We start from the raw sequence: 20,544 nt of genomic DNA on the forward strand, positions 1-20,544 counted from the left end.
GTGCAATCTCTAGTGTGTTGTTTTACAAGCACACACAACACAGCCCCCTCCCCCACTTTTGCCTGTGGGTGAGTGGGGACTACCTGGCCATTGTTCAAATGGTGAGACCAAAGTGTCCACTATACAACTGGATACTTAACTGTGGGATCCAATACAACTATACAAGCATATATTTACATTACATTAAAAGTGCACAGGATATTGGCCTTTATATGTAAATTTCAGTGGCACTCTTTTAACACTTGTTGTTGTTGTAGATGTGCAAGGTGTTCCTATTGCACTGTTCCTTTAACAATGGAGGCCATGTAAACCACATAGGAGTTTATTACACAGGGAAAAATTGGAAGTTTAAAATGGCCAGTGCCTATTATTAACTCACAATTGTGCAAATGGTTTTCACACACAAAGCACTGTTGTCCCATGCAGAATCTGAGATCAATCTGCACTTGTGCACAAATGCGCAAATGTTTTTGACACTGCAAGGATTCCAAGCTCTTAGTATTTATAGTAGTCCTAGTAAATCTAGATGCTTTCTACCACTTCTCAATCACAAAATGTGATCAGCTCACAGAATCTGTGCAGGACTGGCCTGTTTGGAAGTCATGGTACAAGGTGTTGAGGTGAGAGGACAGACACAGTCCAACCACTGCTGTCACTCCTCTTAGATCTGTCTGTACTTCTGCTACTTCCTCCCTGTCACTGCCACCATTTTCTTCTCCTATCCCAGGTCTTTTCCATTGTTATTTTAATGTCTCTTCTCCAGAGTGAGGTTTTGTGCGTGGGGTGGCAACCAATGCCTCTTGTGTTGTCATGGCACAGATAAGCTCCACATCCTTGACCACAATTATCTATTCACAATGCTTTTATAGAGCATGGCATTTGGGGCCAGGTTGTTTAAAGCAGTATTGGCTGTCTTGCTTCCAAAGTAGAAAGTTATTGTCAGAATTCTCCAGCCATCCTCACCTCCTATTGCTTTCCAGAGAGTCTTGACAGCTGCTTCCCTTCTGCTGCAAAAGTGCAGATTAATAATTATGCATTGTAATTAGTACTTTCCTGACAATGATTTATACTCACATTTAAGTGTCCGAACTGGATCAATCTTGCTGTGAGTTTGACCACCGTTGCCACAGAGCCACAGAGCATGGTGAAGCTTGAGCAAAGGTCTAGGATTTGCAGTGCCAGATGGTACCATTCATAATGCAATGGGTCCTTGCACACAGAAGCAAACTTGCCATAAGGAAAAGGGAAAAGGACTGCATAGCCCAGGTAATTTGTACCTGAAACCCCAGCAAAAGAGTAGTAGCAGTAAGGGCCGAGGAGGAGAGAGGCAACAGCAATAACGCCTTGGATTGGAGACGTGATGATATTCAAGATGCAAAAGGTAAAGCTGGTTTCCCACTGCAATTGAAACAGAAATGTATTATCACATTTGGCACTTATGAAAAACTATGGGCAAGCCACACCAGTTTCACTGTCAGATTGTTCTTAAGCTTCTTCCATTGTGAATATGAAGAAATTTGCAGTTTTTGGTAAATTTCTTATAAATCACTTGAAAGGAAATTCTCTTGCAGTTTTAGAGATTTGAGTACTGGATTAGGAGTCTTGAGAGTCCAGGATTCAAAGTCCCACTAAGCGATGGAAACCTACTGGGTGACCTAGGCCAAGTCACACACTCTCAGCCTCAGAGGAAGACCAGGTAAACCCCCCCCCCCGAATACGTCTTGCCAAAAAACAAACACCCCCCCCCCCACACACACACCAGATAGGGTCACTATAAATAGGAGTCAACCTGAAGGCACATAAAGCAAAACCAACAAACATTGTATTAACAAGAATTGAAACCAAGGACCTTATTGCACACAGCTTTGTCCCCGATCTAGACATGGGCAGGGGATGTGAGTGGCCAAGTGAAAATGCATTTTATCACATGCCATACTAATCACGCGGCTGAGCCCTGATTGGGTACAACTTAGCGCTGGGCAATGGTATGGGGCCACCTTCAGGATAGTATGTCATGCGATAAAATGCGTCCCTTGCCCATGCCCAGATCAGGGGGAAAAGTGTGTGCGATAAGGTCCCAAGACGTCAAAGAATTAAGCACTCAGAGTCTGAATGGAAGAATTTGTCAGTTTCTACTTTCCACCAGTTCATTAAGGGGGGGAAAACTCATGTTCTTCCCATCAAGAATGTATATTTTAAAAAATGCAAATTATGGTAAGACCTTAGTTCATTTTTTAAAAAAATGACTGGAACTGAAATCTTTATTTTGCAGAAAAAACTGGATAGAACTAAAAAGCTCTCACCCAACCCTCGTCTATGCAGCTAAAACAATGGACTTCTGTCATTCTGCCTTTAAGAGTGATGATAGTTTGTAGGCAACAGTGGGTTTTCTGGTATTCTATGCATGCTAAATTTAAAAGTATCCTAAGAGTACAAACAGCTCTGAAGGGGTGGCCTCCAGCCGCCCCTTCTTCAGCCGGATCAGGACCACGGCAACCACACGCTGCGGCCCTGATCTGACCTTTCCAGGACGTAAAAAGGAGCTGCAAAAAATGGCTCATTTTTGTGCTCTAGAAAGGACGCCATAGCTGCAGCGCCATGGCTACATGGCACTCCTTTGGCACTGCGTCATATGGATGCAGCTCCAGAGGAGCACCGTGACACCGCACGCCGTGTGGAGCAGTGCATGCCATCATGGCACTCTGGGGGCAGAGCCAGGGCATGAGTCAGGGAGATGCTACCCCCAACGCTGCCCCCAAGCTGGCCCAAAGTGCCAGTCTATACAGGGCCTGAGACATCCAAAGACCAACAATGACAATGACAGTTTTGCTTTTATTGGTTTAATTTTTTGTTTTCCATTCCCCAGCCTAGTCATCTTAGTTTTCAATGCTTGCCTAATAGGGAAAACCTATTGTTCAGTTTTATATTTCTGTAGAAATATAATCCACAGTTCCCCCCTTTCAAGAGGAAGCACAGCTGCTATTCTTCTTTAGTGTCTTTGGAATCTGCTCACCTTCCACCCAAACCTGGATGTCAGGAACATCCTTGTTGCTGTTGTTGTTGTTGTTGCTACTGCTGTTGTGTGCATTCAAGTAATTTTTGACTTATGACAACCCTAAAACAAACCTAACATGGAATTTTCTTTGCAAGATTTGTTCAGAGGAGGTTTGCCATTGCCTTCCCCTGAGACAGAAAGCACCGTGACTTGCCCAAGGTCTCCCAATGTGTTTCATGTCCAGGTTGGAAATGGAACCGTAGTCTCCAGATAGCCCAACCCCCAAACCATTACACCACAATGGTTCTATTACTTTTAGGGAATATGCCCCCATTTTACCCACTTCTAAGTAAACCTAAATGGGGTTGAACCACAAATGTGATACCAAGCCAATTTAGTTTGGACACATAACTCAACCCCTGCAGATGCAAAATACAAGGGATACTATGCCCATTACAAATCAATTTCCACAAATGTGAACATTCACTCACACTCATGAACTGATTCTGACTCTCATGGGATACATAATAAGGTTACTTTTTTGGACTACAGTGGGCCCTTGGTATCCGCTGGGGTTTGGTTCCAAGAATCCCCATGGATACCAAAATCTGTGGATGCTCAAGTCCCATTAAATGCAGTGGCATAGTAAAATGGTATCCCCTATATAAAATGGCAAAATCAAGGTCTGGTTTTTGGGATTTTTAAAAAATATATTTTTTCAGTTTGTGCATCCATGGATACAAAGCACTGTCTGTACAAGAGAGGCATTTCCACATGCTGATCTTGGTTTCTATAGCTTTTGCTGAAGCTTTTGTGGATTCTTAGGCAAACTACCTTCAGAGAACCCTTTTTCTTAAATAGTTCCAAATTGTTGTTACCACACTTCACTTTCCTTCTCTCTCTGAGACCAAGCTACAGTACTGCTGAAGGATCAGGAAAGCTAGCTTTTTTTATTGTCACCTATAATTAGTTATTTTACTGTGCTAGTTTTTTATTTATTTTAATTTATGCAAATTCTGGGATATAATATGCCTGCATTATTATTCTGTGTCACCCTGAAAGCTACCAGGTGACTAATCAAATTAGGAAAGGGAGAAAGATGATAAAAGAGGAGAAAAAGGAATACAGATTTGCATAAAGCTTGGATATTCTAAACTATGAATATATTACAGATTTAGAAATTAATAGTGAAGAAGGTGATAACTGAAGAAATCGCTGTTTTTCCCTCTCATCTTTAAACTAAACCTAGACCAAGCAGTTCTTAAACTGAAGATCCCTTCAGGTAGAGTACTGGTCCCTGAAAACCCTTCAGAGAGAAGGCTGTCCTCTGCAAAGCTGGACACAAGGCTGCACTGTATTTTGTATTATTCATATTTCTTTTCTTTTCTTTTTTATCTTGGTACTATGTTACGTTTGCAATTTGAATTTATTTAATATTGTTTTGTTTGTGTAATTTTGCTTAATGTTTAATGATGGTTGTATTTTAGTTAAGGGATGAGTAATGGAATTTTAGTTTGTATACATTATGTACTATTTAGGTATTTTATTTATATGCTTATGTAAATCATTTATGTATTATGTATTTTTATGTAATTTTGCAAACTGCTTTGATCTTTTTGGAAAGGCGGTATATAAATTTGTTGTTGTTGTTGTTGTTGTTATCCTAATGGTGAGAGAAGGAGATTTCTCTTGCTCCTGTTACTATTCAGACACTTGCCAGACCAGCCCTGTCATTGGCAGAATGAAATAACTACAACAAATGGCAGATGCAGGGAGCTTGGGTTGCTATCCCCTTCTTTTAAGCTGTGTGTTTCAGACAACTGGCCTTGTGTGCCTTAGGCCAGCCTCCTGCTCTTAGCTAATGTGAAGGATGCTATCTTATCTCCAATGGTAGGGTAAAGCTCACTGCTCAGATTGTAAAACTCAGCTTGTATTTTGGAGCTTGCTGTTTTGTTTGGATGAAAGAATGGGTGAAGATGAGAAATAAAAGACTGTGAAGTCGAAGGCTTACATGGCCGGCATCCATAGTTTTTTGTGAGTTTTTTGAATTTTGTGACCATCTTCTAGAAGATTTTATTCCTGATGTTTCGCCAGCAGCTGTGGCTGGCATCTTCAGTGTCCAGTGAGGGTTTCAGTTGAAAGAGGAAACATCCATCCTGGCCAAAGGAGGCAACTTTGCAGGAACTGCCACCAGAATCCCAGTTGAAGACATCATTGCCTAGATTGAATCCGCCCTCCAACATCTCTCAGAGGAGGAAGCAGAAGAGATAAGAGGCGAAACAGCAAGGATTCTGCACAAGGCAAAACCACCTCCCAGCAGCATAACAAAAAAAGAAAGAAAAGATTAAAAGGGTTTAAAGATTAATGTAGTGGCCCTCTGTATCCACAGATTTTTTATCCATGAATTCAGTCATCCATGACTTGAAAATATTTTAAAAATATATAAATTCCAAAAGGCAAACCTTGATTTTGCCATTTTATGTAAAGGACGCCATTTTATTGTTCCATTGTACTTAATGGGACTTGAGCATCCACAGGTTATGGTATTTATGGGGGGTCCTGGAACCAAACCTTGGAAGATACCAAGGGATCATGGTATTCAATTAAAACTGGAACTTTTTCTGTTGGGTATGATAGATGAACAGTTGGAAAGTTATCATGGTAGATTATTTCAGTATATGACCGCAACAACAAGATTTCTGTATGTTCAAAGATTGAAGAAGTCAACACTACCTGCTATGAAGAAATGGTTGTTGAAACTGACAGATGTAGCAGAAATGTACTAACTGGATTGATTAGAAAAAGGTCGTTTGTGACCTGTTTTAAAGACTGGAAACTGGTTATAAACATTTTGTGAAAAAAATTATTTGGTAACCTCTGTTTTTGATAATTAGAAAGAATAGGTCATTGAAAGAAGACAATTTACTGTAATTTGTTAGTGAGGGAGGAATGAATAACTATATGTATACCGTATATAACCATCAAAAGGAAGATTAGAAATCATTTTTCTATTCTTTTTCATTCCTTACTCTTATTTCTGTAATTTTTAAAAATGTATTTTAAAACTTTTAATAAAAATGCTTTAAAAAGCAATAAACCTCATGACACAGTTCTTCCACCCAAATATTTTTGCAAAAAACACTAGAAAAAGAGGGTTTCAAATCTGAATCTGAGTTTGCTCTTTTGCATGAACAGAACAACAGACAAAATATAAATCGTGGGATGGGGTATGTTGTGGGAAAAAAGAATAGTATATATATTTTTTCAAGCATTCAAAGTTCTTACAGGTGTTTTAGTCACTTGTGTTTTTCCAGAGAGGCAGATGCACCCAAACCTAAATGTGCAAATTTTCCATGTGGCTCATTTGGTGAGGATGGCATTCTTATTTATGCATTTTCCATGTATCAAAGAAGCAGAAATATGTCTTTTTTAAAATTCCACTGGTTTGATGGCTTTTATTGGTTCTTACAGCATTCCCTTCTTTCAAGTCAGGAAATATCTCTGAATCCTGCTTGGTCTCATAAATCTGGTAGAATGTTTTAAACTGTGCCTGCTATGAGTCTTGTATTCTTTATCTGATCCCCAGCTTAAGGCGGGGGAGGGATGCTTATTCTTCTTCTTGACTCTATGCTTGGAATAACTCTGCCTGCCTACTGCTTAGAATCTGACACCATATAGAATAACCAGTTAAATTTACCAGGTATCTCTGTGTCCACTGTTTTTCAGCCACAGCAACAAGTACACCTGCAATAACAGCCTGTAGACAGAGGAGAAAGCATATGGTTACACATCATAAAGTGTGCAGTGTTAAAATAGTCCTTTGTTCTTGCTGATGTTTTTTTGCAAGCAACGTTTTTTTCAAAAAGAAAAAAAATGCAAGGAGACAGATACACCAGCATCAGAAGAGCTCTCTGTATAATGCAAATAAAGGATCTAGTGAAACATTTGGCATTCTAGAAATTTTAAAAAAAAATCTACTACAGTTTACTCATCTGATATTGAGGTCAGCTAATCCTGGTGAGTTTTAAAATAATGAGATATAGACATTGGTTCTAATTTTATACATGTGAAGCTGATGGTTCATGCTGTGTGCCTTCAAGTCACTGATTTATGACAACCCTAAGGCAAACTTATCTTGGCCAGATTTCTCCAGAAAAGATGTATCATTCCCTTCTTCTTAGTCTGAAAGAATGTGACTTCATAGAAGCATAGTTGGAAGAGACTACAAGGGCCATCCAGTCCAAACACCCTGCCATGCAGGAACTCTCAGTCAAAGCATCCCCGACAGATGGCCATCCAGCCTCTTTTTAAAGACTCCAAGGAGGGAGACTCCGCCACTCTCTGAGGGAATGTGCTCCACTGTCAAACAGCGCCTACTGTCAGGAAGTTCCTCCTAATGTTGAAGTGGAACCTCTTTTCCTGTAGCTTGCATCCATTGTTCCGGGTCCTATTTTCTCAGCAGAAAATAAGCTAGCTCCCTCCTCAACATGACATCCCTTCAAATATTTAAACAGACTTGTCAATGGGGTTTCATGGCTGAGTGGGGATTTGAACTCTGGTCTCCTGAAGTCCTAGTCCAACACTCAAATCACTACACAATGCTGGCTCCTAATATAGGGTTACATAGTAAAGGGTTACATATTCCACTTATTGGACATATTCATATCTCATCCTCTTCCATGAGCTCAATTGGCGGACTTGCCATCCATGGATATAAGCATCCACTGACAGCAAGCCCCTGTTTTCTTAATGATGCTGCATGTGCTGTGCTGCCACTAAGAAAAATGGGAGTTGAGCATACATGGATTTTGGTATCCATGCAGGGTGGGGTGGTGAAATGGATCCGCCACAGATACAGAGGTCCGACTGTATATGGCTCACTCCACAACATAGGTCAAGCAGACAGCAAGACAGAGAGATTGGTTAATAAAGAGTACAATCATAGAATGTTGTTACCTGAGGTCTGTAATGACTAGAGCTTAGAAAAATGTGTGTGTGTGTGCGCCTTCACTTCACCTATCAACTTATGGTGACCCCATGAATTTAATCAGGGTCTCTTAGGTGCGGTACAGAGTGCCAAAAAGAGGTGCCGGGGAGGCACCTCTCCTTGCTTTGCAGCAGAGCTGTAGTACCCAAATTTTACGTTGCTGTTGTGCAGTAATAAAGGAGTGTGCAGAAGCGGCTCCTTTTTTGTGGCACACTTGCACCATGCCAAAGTGCCAGCTATGGCGCAATGACATGCCAGTGGTGCAGCACCATTTGGACGCTGCGCTGCTGGCATGTCATCGCTGCATGCACGATCTGGATGGTGCTGCGCATCTGCGGGGCACCCATGACGTGCTAGGGTTGCAGGGTGTCTGCACGCCCTGCCTCCGAGCAACCCTAGCACGTCATGGGCACGCTGCAAAGGACCTGTCTGTACCGGGCCTTAGACAAGGAATACTCAGAGATGGTTTTGCCAGTTGCTTTCTGGGAAATACTGAATAGTTAATTTCTATTTGTCTTAAGTGCTGCACTGCCATAAAGTAATTCTGGGTGCAAATTAGCTTTTTCACCATATTGGGAGACACTTAGGCACTAGAAGCAAAAGAAAAGGGAGACAGAAGCTCAGAACCATGAATGCTACTGTCCAATAATTAGTGTACATGGATAAAGAGATTTACTACAACAATCAATTCAGAGAAATAGAATCTGACAACAAAAAAGGAAGGACAAGAGATCTCTTCCACAAGATCTGAGAAGTCAAAGAGAAATTTAAACCAAAGGTTGAGGTGCTCTACAACCAGAAGAGGAACATAATACATGACCACGATGGGAAAAAGATGATTGGGACAATACACAGAATATACTATTTGATCTGAAATAGTTCCTCCCGACTTGCCCCCTACCACTAACTTCCTGGTACCTTCTACTAATAAACTCTCCGGGTTTCCCCCTGTTTCTCTGGATGAACTCTCTAAGCTGCTAAATTCTTCCAAACCTACTACCTGTTCTCTTGATCCTATTCCCTCCCGTCTCCTAATCTCTATAGCCCCTTCTCTTCTGCCCTCGTTCCTCTATATCTTTAATCTCTCTCTCTCTATGGGTTCCTTCCCTTCTGACTTCAAACATGCTCTCGTTTCCCCAATTCTGAAGAAACCCTCTCTCGACCCCTCTTCTTTGTCTAGATATCGTCCAATTTCTCTTCTTCCTTTTCTTTCTAAGGTCCTAGAACGGGTCATTTATTCTCGCTGTATTAAGTTTCTTGAAGCCAACTCCATCCTGGACCCCTTCCAGTCTGGCTTCCGCCCACGGCACTCTACAGAGACAGCCCTCACCAAGATCTCAAACGATCTCTTGCGGGCCAAGGCAAACGGCCTCTACTCTATTCTCATTCTTCTTGATTTGTCTGTCCTTTGATACTGTTGATCACTGTCTCCTGGTTGATTTACTTTCTGACCTTGGGTTCTCCGACTCTACTCTTGACTGGTTTAAATCTTACTTGTTAGACAGATCTTTTGCAGTGGTCACGGGTGGTCAGACTTCGTCCTCTGTTCCCCTATCTGTTGGAGTTCCCCAGGGCTCTGTCTTGGGTCCCCTTCTGTTCTCTCTATACACACTGTCCCTAGGTAAACTCATCAGTTCTTTTGGTTTCTCCTATCATCTGTACGCCGACGACACTCAGCTGTATCTCTCCACCCCTGACCTTTCGACGGGGCTTGAACAGCAAGTTTCTTCTTGTCTGACTGCCATCTCTCAGTGGATGCGGCTTCGGCGCTTGAAGCTCAACATGTCTAAGACTGAGCTTCTTGTCTTTCCCGCAGTCTTGGCTTCATTTTTGACTCTTCTCTGTCATTTATTCCCCAGATCCAGGCCACCGCCAAGGCCTGTAGATTCTTTCTCCACAACATTGCCAAGATCCGTCCATTCCTCTCAGCCCCTACTGCCAAGACTCTGGTCCATGCCCTAGTGGTTTCGTGACTAGATTATTGTAACCTCCTCTGACAGGGCTTCCTCTTTCACATCTACATCCTTTAATCTCTGTCCAGTATTCAGCTGCCCGTATTGTCACATCCGCTCGCCGCTTTGACAATGTTTCTCCTCTTTTATCTTCCCTTCATTGGCTCCCCTTCCCCTTCCGCATTCGGTACAAGCTTTTGTTATTGACTTTCAAAGCCCTCCATGGATTGGCCCCTCCTTACTTATCTGACCTTCTTTCTCCTTACATTCCTACTCACACCCTCCGCTCTGGTAGTCAAGGTCTCCTGTTACAGTGTAGGACTACCACTGCCCCCTCCTGAATTCATCCCTTCTCGCTTGCTGCCCCTTACTCCTGGAACCTTCTTCCCCCACATGCACACCTCATCACTTCTCTACCCAGTTTCAAAACTGGGTTAAAGACTATATTGTTTAGAGAAGCATTCCCAGAGGTGAGCCCCTCTCTGACCCAGGAAGCCTCCTTTTAAGCATCCATTAAGAAGCCAAGCCCTTCCTCCAGTCCATCTGCCTTGGTCCAGGCCTCAGAGGTGGAGAAGAACTGCTGGACCTGATCCCATTTCCCACCACCACTCCCTTCTCCTTTTGTGTCGTGTCTTCTTAGATTGTAAGCCTGAGAGCAGGGAACCATCTAACTAAAAGATTGTATGTACAGCACTGTGTAAATTTACAGCGCTATATAAATAAAGGTTAATAATAATAATAATAATAAAGGTTAATAATAATAATAATAAAAAATGTGAAAGGTCTAATGATACATGGGAAGAAGAAACTTATGAAGATGAACCCCAAAGTTTGGAAAGTGAAGTGAGAGCTGCATTCAAAACAATTGGGGGGGGGGATTACCAGGAACCGATGACATACCAATAGAACTGCTACAATCCACAACGACAGAATCGAGTTCGGTTCTAACTAAAATTTGCCAACAAATATGGAAAACAGAGCAGTGCCCCACAGATTGGAAGTAATATATAAATTCCCATCCACAAGAAGTGAGGCACAAAAGATTGCAGTAATTACAGAACCATTGAAGTAATTTCCCATGAAAGAAAAATCATGGTCAGAATTCTGCAGCAAAGATGCCTATCATATATGGAGCAAGAAATCGCAGAGGTGCAAGCAGGTTTCAGGAAAGGAAGAGGCACAAGGAATTGCTTTGCAAACATACAATGAATAATGGAGTGCACCAGGGAATTCCAGAAGAAAATCTGTATGTGCTTTGTTGATTACAGCCTTTTTGCCTTTGGAATTAGAGATAATCCTGAAACCAGACCGAACACATTGAATTCCATACTAACATCATAGACAGCCCCAAAGTCTGGAATTTTCACTTCTTACAGTTTTAAGTTATTTGTTTGCCAGACAAAACTCTTGAGCTTTGATAAGTGCATAGCTTTTGACTGGGTTCCCTCCTGCATTGTTCTAACACTTAGATATTCACTTTCATGGCCATTTACAGCTACAACAAAATAGCACTCTGAACAGATTGCTTAGGAGACTAAGCCTGAAATTATAATCTTGGCACCACCCTACCATAAAAAAGTTCCCATGAATAAAAGCAGAAACATCTGGAGTCACGAGTGGCTGTTGGCAAATTTATCAAGGAAAAAAAACTTGCAAAGGATCCGGGAGAGTCTCTAGCCAGAACAAATAATACAACAAAATAAGAACATTGTGATGAGCTATTGTAGCATGCAAAGAGGGCCAAACCCTGTTTGCTGTCTGCTTTTCCAAACCAAGACTCCCTCAATTTACACATGTGGTGGAGGGAACAAAGAGAAACAGAGCAGGGAGGGATTATTTCATCCCTCCTGGGCCAGCTCCAGCCAGATAGTTTAAACTATTAGATGATCACTTTCCACTTTGCTTTAAAGAATCTGGCAAGGAATCTTAGTTTCTGTCCCAAAACTTTGCAAAACTGCAATTTTGCAGAAGTTTGATTGTCACTCTTGCTCTTTTCTCCCAATTCTGCCATTTTGTTTTCATCTCTGCAAATCACACTTTTGAAAGATTATGAACTACAGCCCAGCAGCCAATGCTTTGGATGGATAGTTCGAAACAACATATAATATTCAGACTAATCAAGCTAATTCTTTATCACAGGCACAAACATACCTTGTTTTTAACCTCTCCATCCCAGTTTTCTAATTTTTGTCTTCCCTCTACCCTATACATCTAGATCATGTCTTGTTCCTTTCTAAGGATCCCTGCCTGTCCTTCACTGCTGCCTAAGAATGGGAAGACATCCCAGTTCTTCTCATTCCCACATTCAGTTTTTTAATGTCAGAATCTTCATCCTCGATATGAAGAAATTTGCAAATTTGCAAAGATAAACTGAAATGAATTTCCTCCCCATCTGCATTATCCAAATCCAATAACTATAGCTATTCCCAGCATGGAGCAGCCAATACTATGTGCTTGTCTTCTAAAGAGGTATTAAAGCGAAGATGCCTCATAGAAGAAAGAGATGGCAACCCTAATTCAGCACTAACAAGCTTGAATACTTAGACTCAAAGCCCAAAGTTTGGAAGAACAAATTTGTCAGTTTTGGTTGCTCCCACATTTTATTCTTTCCCTCCAGAAAGGGAAGCCTTTCTGTCCAACAAAGCGTCTCTAACTGAGGTTACTGCCATACTGCAGAATTAATGCAATTTTTTTCTTTTTTTAAAAATAAATTTTATTAGTTTATATATTGTAAAACACGTTCATACAAATACAAACAATAAAATTAGATCAAAGCATCAATAATAGAGCAGAGGCAAAACAAAGATATAATACAAAGATACAATATTTCACAAAACTACAAATCCCAGAATTCCACAGCATTGAGCCATGGCAGTTAAAATGGTTTCAAGCTGTATTAATTCTTTTGAGCACTAACATGGAATTATAGGTCTAGAGTGTGCTACAACTAAAGAACGATCTAATTTTATAGCTCTATTAAGAACGAATTGTTGTTGTTGGCCAGAATCCTGTATAAGAATCGGGTCTTCATAAGTGGAAATTATGTGTGCTGGGATTGGAATTTTGAAAATACACAACATCTGTATCCATAGAGGGCTGCTTTATGTAACTACATAGTAGAACATGTAAAGGGACCATTGTGCAACAGGAGTGATGCACATTGGGACCAATGTACTTCGGATCATCCCAATGCACATCAGGCACCAATCTGCATTGTCCACTCTTGCTGGTACCCTGCTAGGCATTTCTGTAATTCACTAATAGGGTTTCTTAGCATCTCTGTTACATAGTTTAGTGTATGCAAATTTATATAGGCTTTCAATGCCCTCCAACAGTTCACAGATAAAGACCTGGGCATGTGCAGTCAAACATTAAGAGTGTAGCCAAAATGGCAAAAGTTACTAATGAGGAAGAACATACAAGTTAGGAGAGGATACAGCAGTTGGCTTTTGCCTGAGCCTACTGGATGGGCAAGATTCTACCATATTCTAGTTGATGACAAAAGAAGTCCATTCATTCAAGATTATACACATTCCTCTCTTCTCCCCACTGCTGAGTTAATCAACACTGCTGAACTTAATCAACTTCTGCACCCTGAACACAGTTTGCAGCAACTGAAATAAGCTGAGGACAAAGGATGAAAGTGGAAGGAGAGGGAAACTGGGACATTTTAAAAACAGCTGAAAAGTGTGATGACAGGGATAAATCAGGACTGTCCCTGCCAAATCAAGACAGCTGAATGCTATGAATGTATACCTTACTTCCCTCCCACCCAGTACTGAGACTTGAGGAAGTTTATAGAATATTAAAACTGGAACAGATTAAAACACTACAAAAATCAGTAAAAATATTTTAAAGTTATTTTTAAAAGCATCTGAACAATTCCTGAAAGCTTGTTAGAACACGTTGGTTTTCACCTGCTGATGGAAGGAGAGCCTCCCTAAAGAAGGCATTCCAAAATCTGGACCCTCTCCCTTGTATGTGCCAGCCACACCTAGGAAGACAGTGGGACAGCTACAACATACCATTCAAATTTCACAGATGATAACTGGGACATACATGGCCAAGCAACATCAGTGTGTGCTCAAGATACCAAAAATTATCAGTAAGGAAAATAACACAAGCTAGGAGAGGCTGCACCAGTGTGCTTTTGCCTGAATCTACTGGGAAGGGCAAGATTGCATACCTTCTTTTCTCTCCTCATTGCTGAGTTAACTGAGGCCCCATTCTCACTGGGGAATATGCCCTGGGTGGAATCGGGTTGAATTTGGTAAGCCGGTACCGAATCTCCCCAGAAAGAAATTCCCACTACCCTTTACCTTGATCGATGCAATTTGCCCCTCTGAAGTTCACATTTGCAGTAGCGCTTTAAAATGGAGTCTCCTTTGTTGTCAGTGTCCTACAACCATTGGCAAACAGAATGGGTGCTTTCCCCTCTCCTTTTTTAAAAAAAACCTGGCGGTAGCATTCGCATAGTCTGTCAACTGGTCAAATTTAAAAACCTCCATGTATGTGCATGTGTTGTGCGCCTTCAGGTCATTAAAATTCCCTTCTCTCTGCATACTGTTTCTTTGCTTTCCTTCCGATTGCCACCCCAGAAAGCCATTTCTGCATCCTGTTTCTTTGCTTTCCCTCCAACTGCCACCCCATCATGCCATCTCTGTATCCTCTTTCTTTGCTTTGCCTCCGATTGCCACCCCAGAATGCCATCATATCCTCTTTCTTTGTTTTGCCTCCAATTGCCATCTCTCCTTACATACACATATGTAGCAAAAGCATTCACACATTGTATCAATTTGCCAAATTTAAAAGGGAACCATATGTAGCACAAGCATTTGCACATTCTGTCACACACACAAAACAATATTTTTTTTAAAAAAATGCTGCTTGCAAAGCGACCGGTTCAAGAGGGGTGGCATGTTCTGCCCACTGCCACCCTCTGACCTTTATCCCTCCCCCTGAACTTGACCTGATCATGACCAAGTTCACATTTGCAGGCACCCTGGAAGAAACAGGTTTTCTCAAAAGAAACTGGGGGGAAACTGCTTTCAGAAAAACCACTTTGAGTGGGATTTGCCCCAGATCCAGTGTGCAAAACCCCAATCCTGATATGTAAAAACCGGTGCCAGTGGGAACTTCCAACTTTTAATCCGGTTGGGGATTCAGGCTAAAAGATAGTCTGAATGGCCTCTGAGTGAAAACTGCTTTTGCACCTTCAAGACAATTTGCACCAACTGAAGTCAGCTGGGTAAAAAAGGAGGAAGTGGGAAGAGAAGAAAGAAAGCAGGACATTTTCAAAGCAGATGCAAAAATGGAACAACAGAGTATCAACAGAAATTGAGCCTGTCAAACCAGGACAGATGTAGGGTATGCTATAATATAGAGTGTTTTGCACGTTGAGAGTTAGCATGGTATAGTGGTTTTAGTGTTGGACTGAGACTGTGAAGTTCAGGGTTGAACTCCCTGCTTCAGCATAAAAGCCATTGAGTGACCTTGGGCAAGTCATATTCTCTCAGCCTCAGAGGATGGCAATGACAAACCCCCTCTGAAGAAACTTGCCAGGAAAAACATATGATAGTTTTGTGTTAGGGTCACCATAAGTAAAAAAAAATAACTTGGAGGCACACAGCAAGAACAACAGCAACAAGTTTTGTGCTGAGGTGCTATGGTGCTCTAGAGGAATAACTTCATATCAGGAGTGGGCCCTGGAGCTATAATCAACCTTCTTCCCCAGTTGCTTTTGTGGCCCTTGGTCACTCCAGACTCAAATCCTCACAGTGACCTTTTTCTGTACTAAAAACAGTCTAGGAACTGCAATGCATCCTTTAAATATTTTGGAAGGCCTCCTGTACTGTTTAACCTTGGGGAAAAAATAGATGTGGCTACATAAAGATTTTTGTATTTCCCGACATTTTTGGCAGTCTAGGTGATCCTGAAAGAGTCCCATCGGCAGAAAAATGCCCCCTGGATCTACTACAACTGCGCATCATGTTCTACAGAGTTGCTCTTACAGGAAATTACTGTATATCATTGGCATTTGGGAGGCTGCTGCAGAATATGTAGTCTCCCATAAAAAGTCTGAATGTCATGAAGAGCTTAAACCAGTGATATCCAAACTCTGGCCCTCCAGGACTTCAGAATCCCAGACCATTAGCCAAGATGGCTGAGGCTTCTGGGAGCTTATGTCCAAAACACCTGGAGGGCATGAGTTTGGACATCACTGGCTTAAACCTTTGTTGTCATTTTGAGAGTGTATTGGGGTTCTGCAGTGCCTACACACCCTTACAGGCACCAGATCCCATCTGATCTTGGAAGCTAAACAGGGTCTGCTTTGGTTAGTACTTGGATGGAGATCACCAATGAATGCCAGGTGCTGTAGACTACATTTCAAAGGAAGGAACTGGCAAAACCACCTCTGAGTATTCCTTGCTCAAGAAAACTCTATTAAATTCATGGGGTCATCATAAGTTGACAGGCGACTGGAAGGTACATATATACATACAGTAGCCAATTCAAGCTGCAGCATAGGTGATATATGAGCTAAAATGTTGGGTTGCTATAAATATATACTTTCATTGTCAGCCAATAGCATTCATTCCCACAGAAGTATTTCCCTAACATTCCAGCTGCTTGTATGTCTACCATTTTTATAAACAATATTTCACTGATTCAGCTGTCATGGCCTCATGAGAATTCCTCATGGTGCTTCCTCTTACCGCAATATCTGGAAAAATCACAGGCCAATAAGGAAACAGTTTGCTCATCTGCAACCACTGCTTGCAGAAAAATTACATTACTAACTTCACAAACTCTATATTGCTTTGCACATTTGAGAAGCTAAAGCTCCTGTTGGGTTCTGCAGTGAAGCCTCTGGAACATTATAACTTCAAGGGAATGAGAGCTGAACCGTTGGAACAATTAACCATTTATTTCAGGATTTTGTCTCCAGAAGTGATGTAGCAAAAGCAGAATTTCAAACTGTGTGAATTAGGGTGATTAATATTCATTCTCATCATCATCATTATTAGGACATGAAAGAATTTTTCCAACTTCTCTTTTCCCAAGCCATTTGCCAGAGACTCACACTGTGCATTACATAGTACAGTATTTTCCCATGTGGCTTTCAAAAATAAATAAATAATAATATTAAAACCTTAAGCAGCCCAGAGGAGGAAGGTCTTTGTGTTGAAGTATGAATATGTGATGGGGTGGCATAGCTACTTGGCCTCCTTGGGTAGCTACCAGGGTCTCCCATATACTGGCACACTGCCTATATTGGTTCCCCATCTTAATATTTATTTCTCCCTTGCCAGTGATTTGGCATCCTAAGCAGCACCAGCATATCCTTGAACATTGCACAGATGAAAACTGGGTTCATGTGTGGCCAAGCAACATCAGAGTGTGGTCATATTATTAATGAGGAAGAACAGACAAGCTAGGAGGGGCTGCAGCAATTTGTCTTTTTCTGAGAGGAAGGAGCTGTCAAAATCACCTCTGAGTATTCTTTGCCTAAGAAAACCATAAGAAATTCATGGGGTTTCCATAAGTTGACAGGCAACTTGAAGGCACACACACACACTGATAGGGACAAGCCTCTACCCAATCCTCTCTTCCCTGGAGAATTAATTAAGCTTCATTTATACTGAACTAACAGTGTCTAAGCAGTTTACAACTGTAAGCTAATTGCCCCCCAAAATCTGGGTACTCATATTAGCCACCTCGGAAGGATGCAAGCCTGAGTTGAGCTTCAGCCCTTTTGCTGGTATTGAACTCGCAACCTTGTGGTTTTGAGTGAGTGGCTAGAGTACAGGCATTTAACCATTGTGCCACCACTTTATTTTATTTTTTTTAATTAAGTACTTCTGCATTTTGAACCCAGTTTGTTGCAACTGAAGTAAGCTAAGAACAAAAGGTGAATGTGGGAGGAGGAAAGAAAAACGAGGAGACTTTAAAATCAGTTGAAAATTGGGTGAACAAAGGATTAATTTGGATAGTCTCTGCTAAATAAGGACAGCTTGCATCTGTCCATCCATCCATCCATCATTCCCTGTTGTTGTGTGCCTTCAAGTCATTTCCAACTTATGGTGATCCTAAGGTGGCCCCTATCATGATGTTTTCTTTGCAAGATTTGTTCAAAGGAAGTTAGCCATTGCCTTCCCCTGAGCATGTGACTTGCCCAGAATGATCCAGTTGGTTTCATGACTGAGTTGGGAATTGACCCTGGTCTCCAGAGTCATAGAACTTGATCAGCTAGCATGGTATGCACCCTTAAGATCTATAGACAAAGGATTATTGTCTGTTCAGGGATGTAGCCAAGGGGGGGGGGGGTTCTTGGGGTCCGGACCCCCCCACTAGAAAAATGAATGGTGTGTGCTGCTGCGCTGCCGCACCCAAGCCCCATTATAATGGTGGCACTTAGTCTGGACCCCCCCTTCCTAACATCCTAGCTACGTCCCTGGTCTGTTCCAACAATGCGCACAGCTCTTGAAAGGCTGTGAACCTTTCAAGATCTGGCATTGCATGTGTAAAACAGTATTCTTTTGGATTTCACCTGTTTTCATACGGGGTTGAAGACCTTCCTCTTTAGTTCACTGGATTAAGCTGCTGAATTGTGCCTGAGGTTGCTGTAGTAAGTAGTGACTGGTGGGATTCTGGGGTTTTATACACACACACATATACATATACATACACACATATACATACATACACAAAGAGAGAAAGAGAGAGAGAGAGAGAGAGAGAGAGAGAGAGAGGTGTTTTATTGTCTTTGTCTCTGATTGAATATGTTTTATATTACCCTTTAGTAGAATTGAAATTATACATCATCATCATCATCATCATCACCATCAATCATCATCTTCTGTTGTCTCCAACTTTAGGTACAAGGTTCACAGTTGTCAGGGGCAGGGGGATAGATTTTTCCAGCAACAATATATTGATGTTAGCAGTTATTCCTAGTGATGCCTGTATGGCCCCCAGCCATTCTTCCACACCCGATAGCTTCAGCACCTTGGACAATTAAGATTAAAGCCCAGAGTGGATTCAGAACTCCACTAGCATGGGAATCTCCAATGCCCTCTGGCTGTGAGCTGTTCTGCTTGCAACATAAAGTATTTTGGGGTGACTACAATAGAAAATTAAAACCTAGAACCTTTATCAGCATGGTATAGTAGTTTGAGTGTTGGACTATGACTCTGGAGACCAGGGTTCAATTCCCACTTCAGCCATGAAACCCACTGTGTGACCTTGGGCAAGTCACATGCTCTCAGCCTCAGGGGGAATGCAATGCCAAACCTCCTCTGAACAAATCCTGCCAAGAAAACCCCTTAGGTTTGCCATAAACTGGAAACAAAGGCAAACAACAACAACAAATTTTATAAAAGACTCAGGGCCTCAACAGACCGGCACTAAATGCTGACCTCGGGGCAGAGTGGGGGTGTAGTGTCCGCACGACGCATGCTCCGACACTGTCCTGACACCAGAATCATTCTGTGTGCTCGACGGCATGGTGGGTGGCATCACAACACTCCTTTGGTGTTGCATCCAGATAACACACACCAAAAGGAGCACCAAAAAGCTGTGGCACTGGCGGCTATGGCACCCTTTCCGTGTCCCAAAAAGAACCCACTTTTTGTGGCTCCTTTTTGAGCTGCAGAAAACCCAGATCGGGGCCGCAGCATGCAGTTGCAGTGGCCCCGATCTGGCTAGGAAGGTTGCTATGTCCCAGCGTCCCACCACCTCTTAGAGGCTGTCTGTACAGCCCCATAATCATGGAAGAGATTGAAACTAGTTAGAACTAGAAAATGATATGGATGCATAAAGCCACCTGCATTTTAGGGTTCTCCTTGGCTATGAGACTGTATGATGAGCAGGTTCACACTTCGAGTTTGACTGCTACACTATCAGAGAAAAACATGCAATATCCTTATTATTCCTAGGCCGACTTTAGGAAGTTCTTTTTCCAGCCTGTTTCCTTTCAGCTCAGTATAATAGAAAAGTCTGGCAAGATAGAAACATCATACTAAAACTTAACAGCATGTAAAGAATTATCTTCAAGTCTTTCCATCACTAGTTCTTAGCATTCTGAAAAGTTAAAGCTTCCATAAAACTTGCTAACAACTAGGCCAATAAATAAAGCAATGACACTTTAACATCCTCTCCTGGTCATATATTATTTTTTGCCTACCAAACCTCCATTCCAGATGGGAGAAGCAATGCGTACACTCCATCCAACAAACCATGGTTTATAGGAAAAAACAGGGAAGAAGGCAATAATTCCAGAAATGAAGCTTAGAATCCCAAAGGAAATAAGTATTCTCCCAGTGACTAGGAATAGATTCATTCTCAGTTTCTTCATGTCCCTTTGTGCTCGACTTGTTGCACTAACGTTTTGCAATAAGAGCTTGGGCTGATGCATACCATTACGTGCCAAAGTGTCTTGGAGACTGTAGTCATGAAGCTTTTCTTGTTTGCCTACTCAGATGAGACATGCTTCGGTTTAGTTTAGAGATTTCCCACTGGAATGCAAGGCAGTGAAAAGGAATCAGCAAGGCTTCCTGGTACTGTATACAGGATAATAACCACAATTCATTACCAAGACTTGCACAAAA

At 41.7% G+C, this 20,544-nt stretch overlaps 1 protein-coding gene across 1 annotated transcript; it reads right to left on the minus strand.

Moving 5' to 3' along the window:
• Window positions 1–1,029: 1,029 nt before the first annotated feature.
• Window positions 1,030–20,291, minus strand: TMEM212 (transmembrane protein 212). The gene is made up of 3 exons (XM_089507702.1): window positions 20,121–20,291; window positions 6,693–6,752; window positions 1,030–1,398 (listed from the first exon to the last, which is right to left on the minus strand). Exons 1-3 carry the CDS (start codon window positions 20,289–20,291, stop codon window positions 1,030–1,032), a joined length of 600 nt encoding a protein of 199 aa, XP_089363828.1.
• Between the last annotated feature and the right edge of the window lie 253 nt (window positions 20,292–20,544).

Source organism: Sceloporus occidentalis, unplaced genomic scaffold (genome assembly GCF_023333645.1).
Source record: "Sceloporus occidentalis isolate IW3139 unplaced genomic scaffold, rSceOcc1.0.p SCAF_2, whole genome shotgun sequence".
Classification (NCBI taxonomy): Eukaryota; Metazoa; Chordata; class Lepidosauria; order Squamata; family Phrynosomatidae; genus Sceloporus; species Sceloporus occidentalis.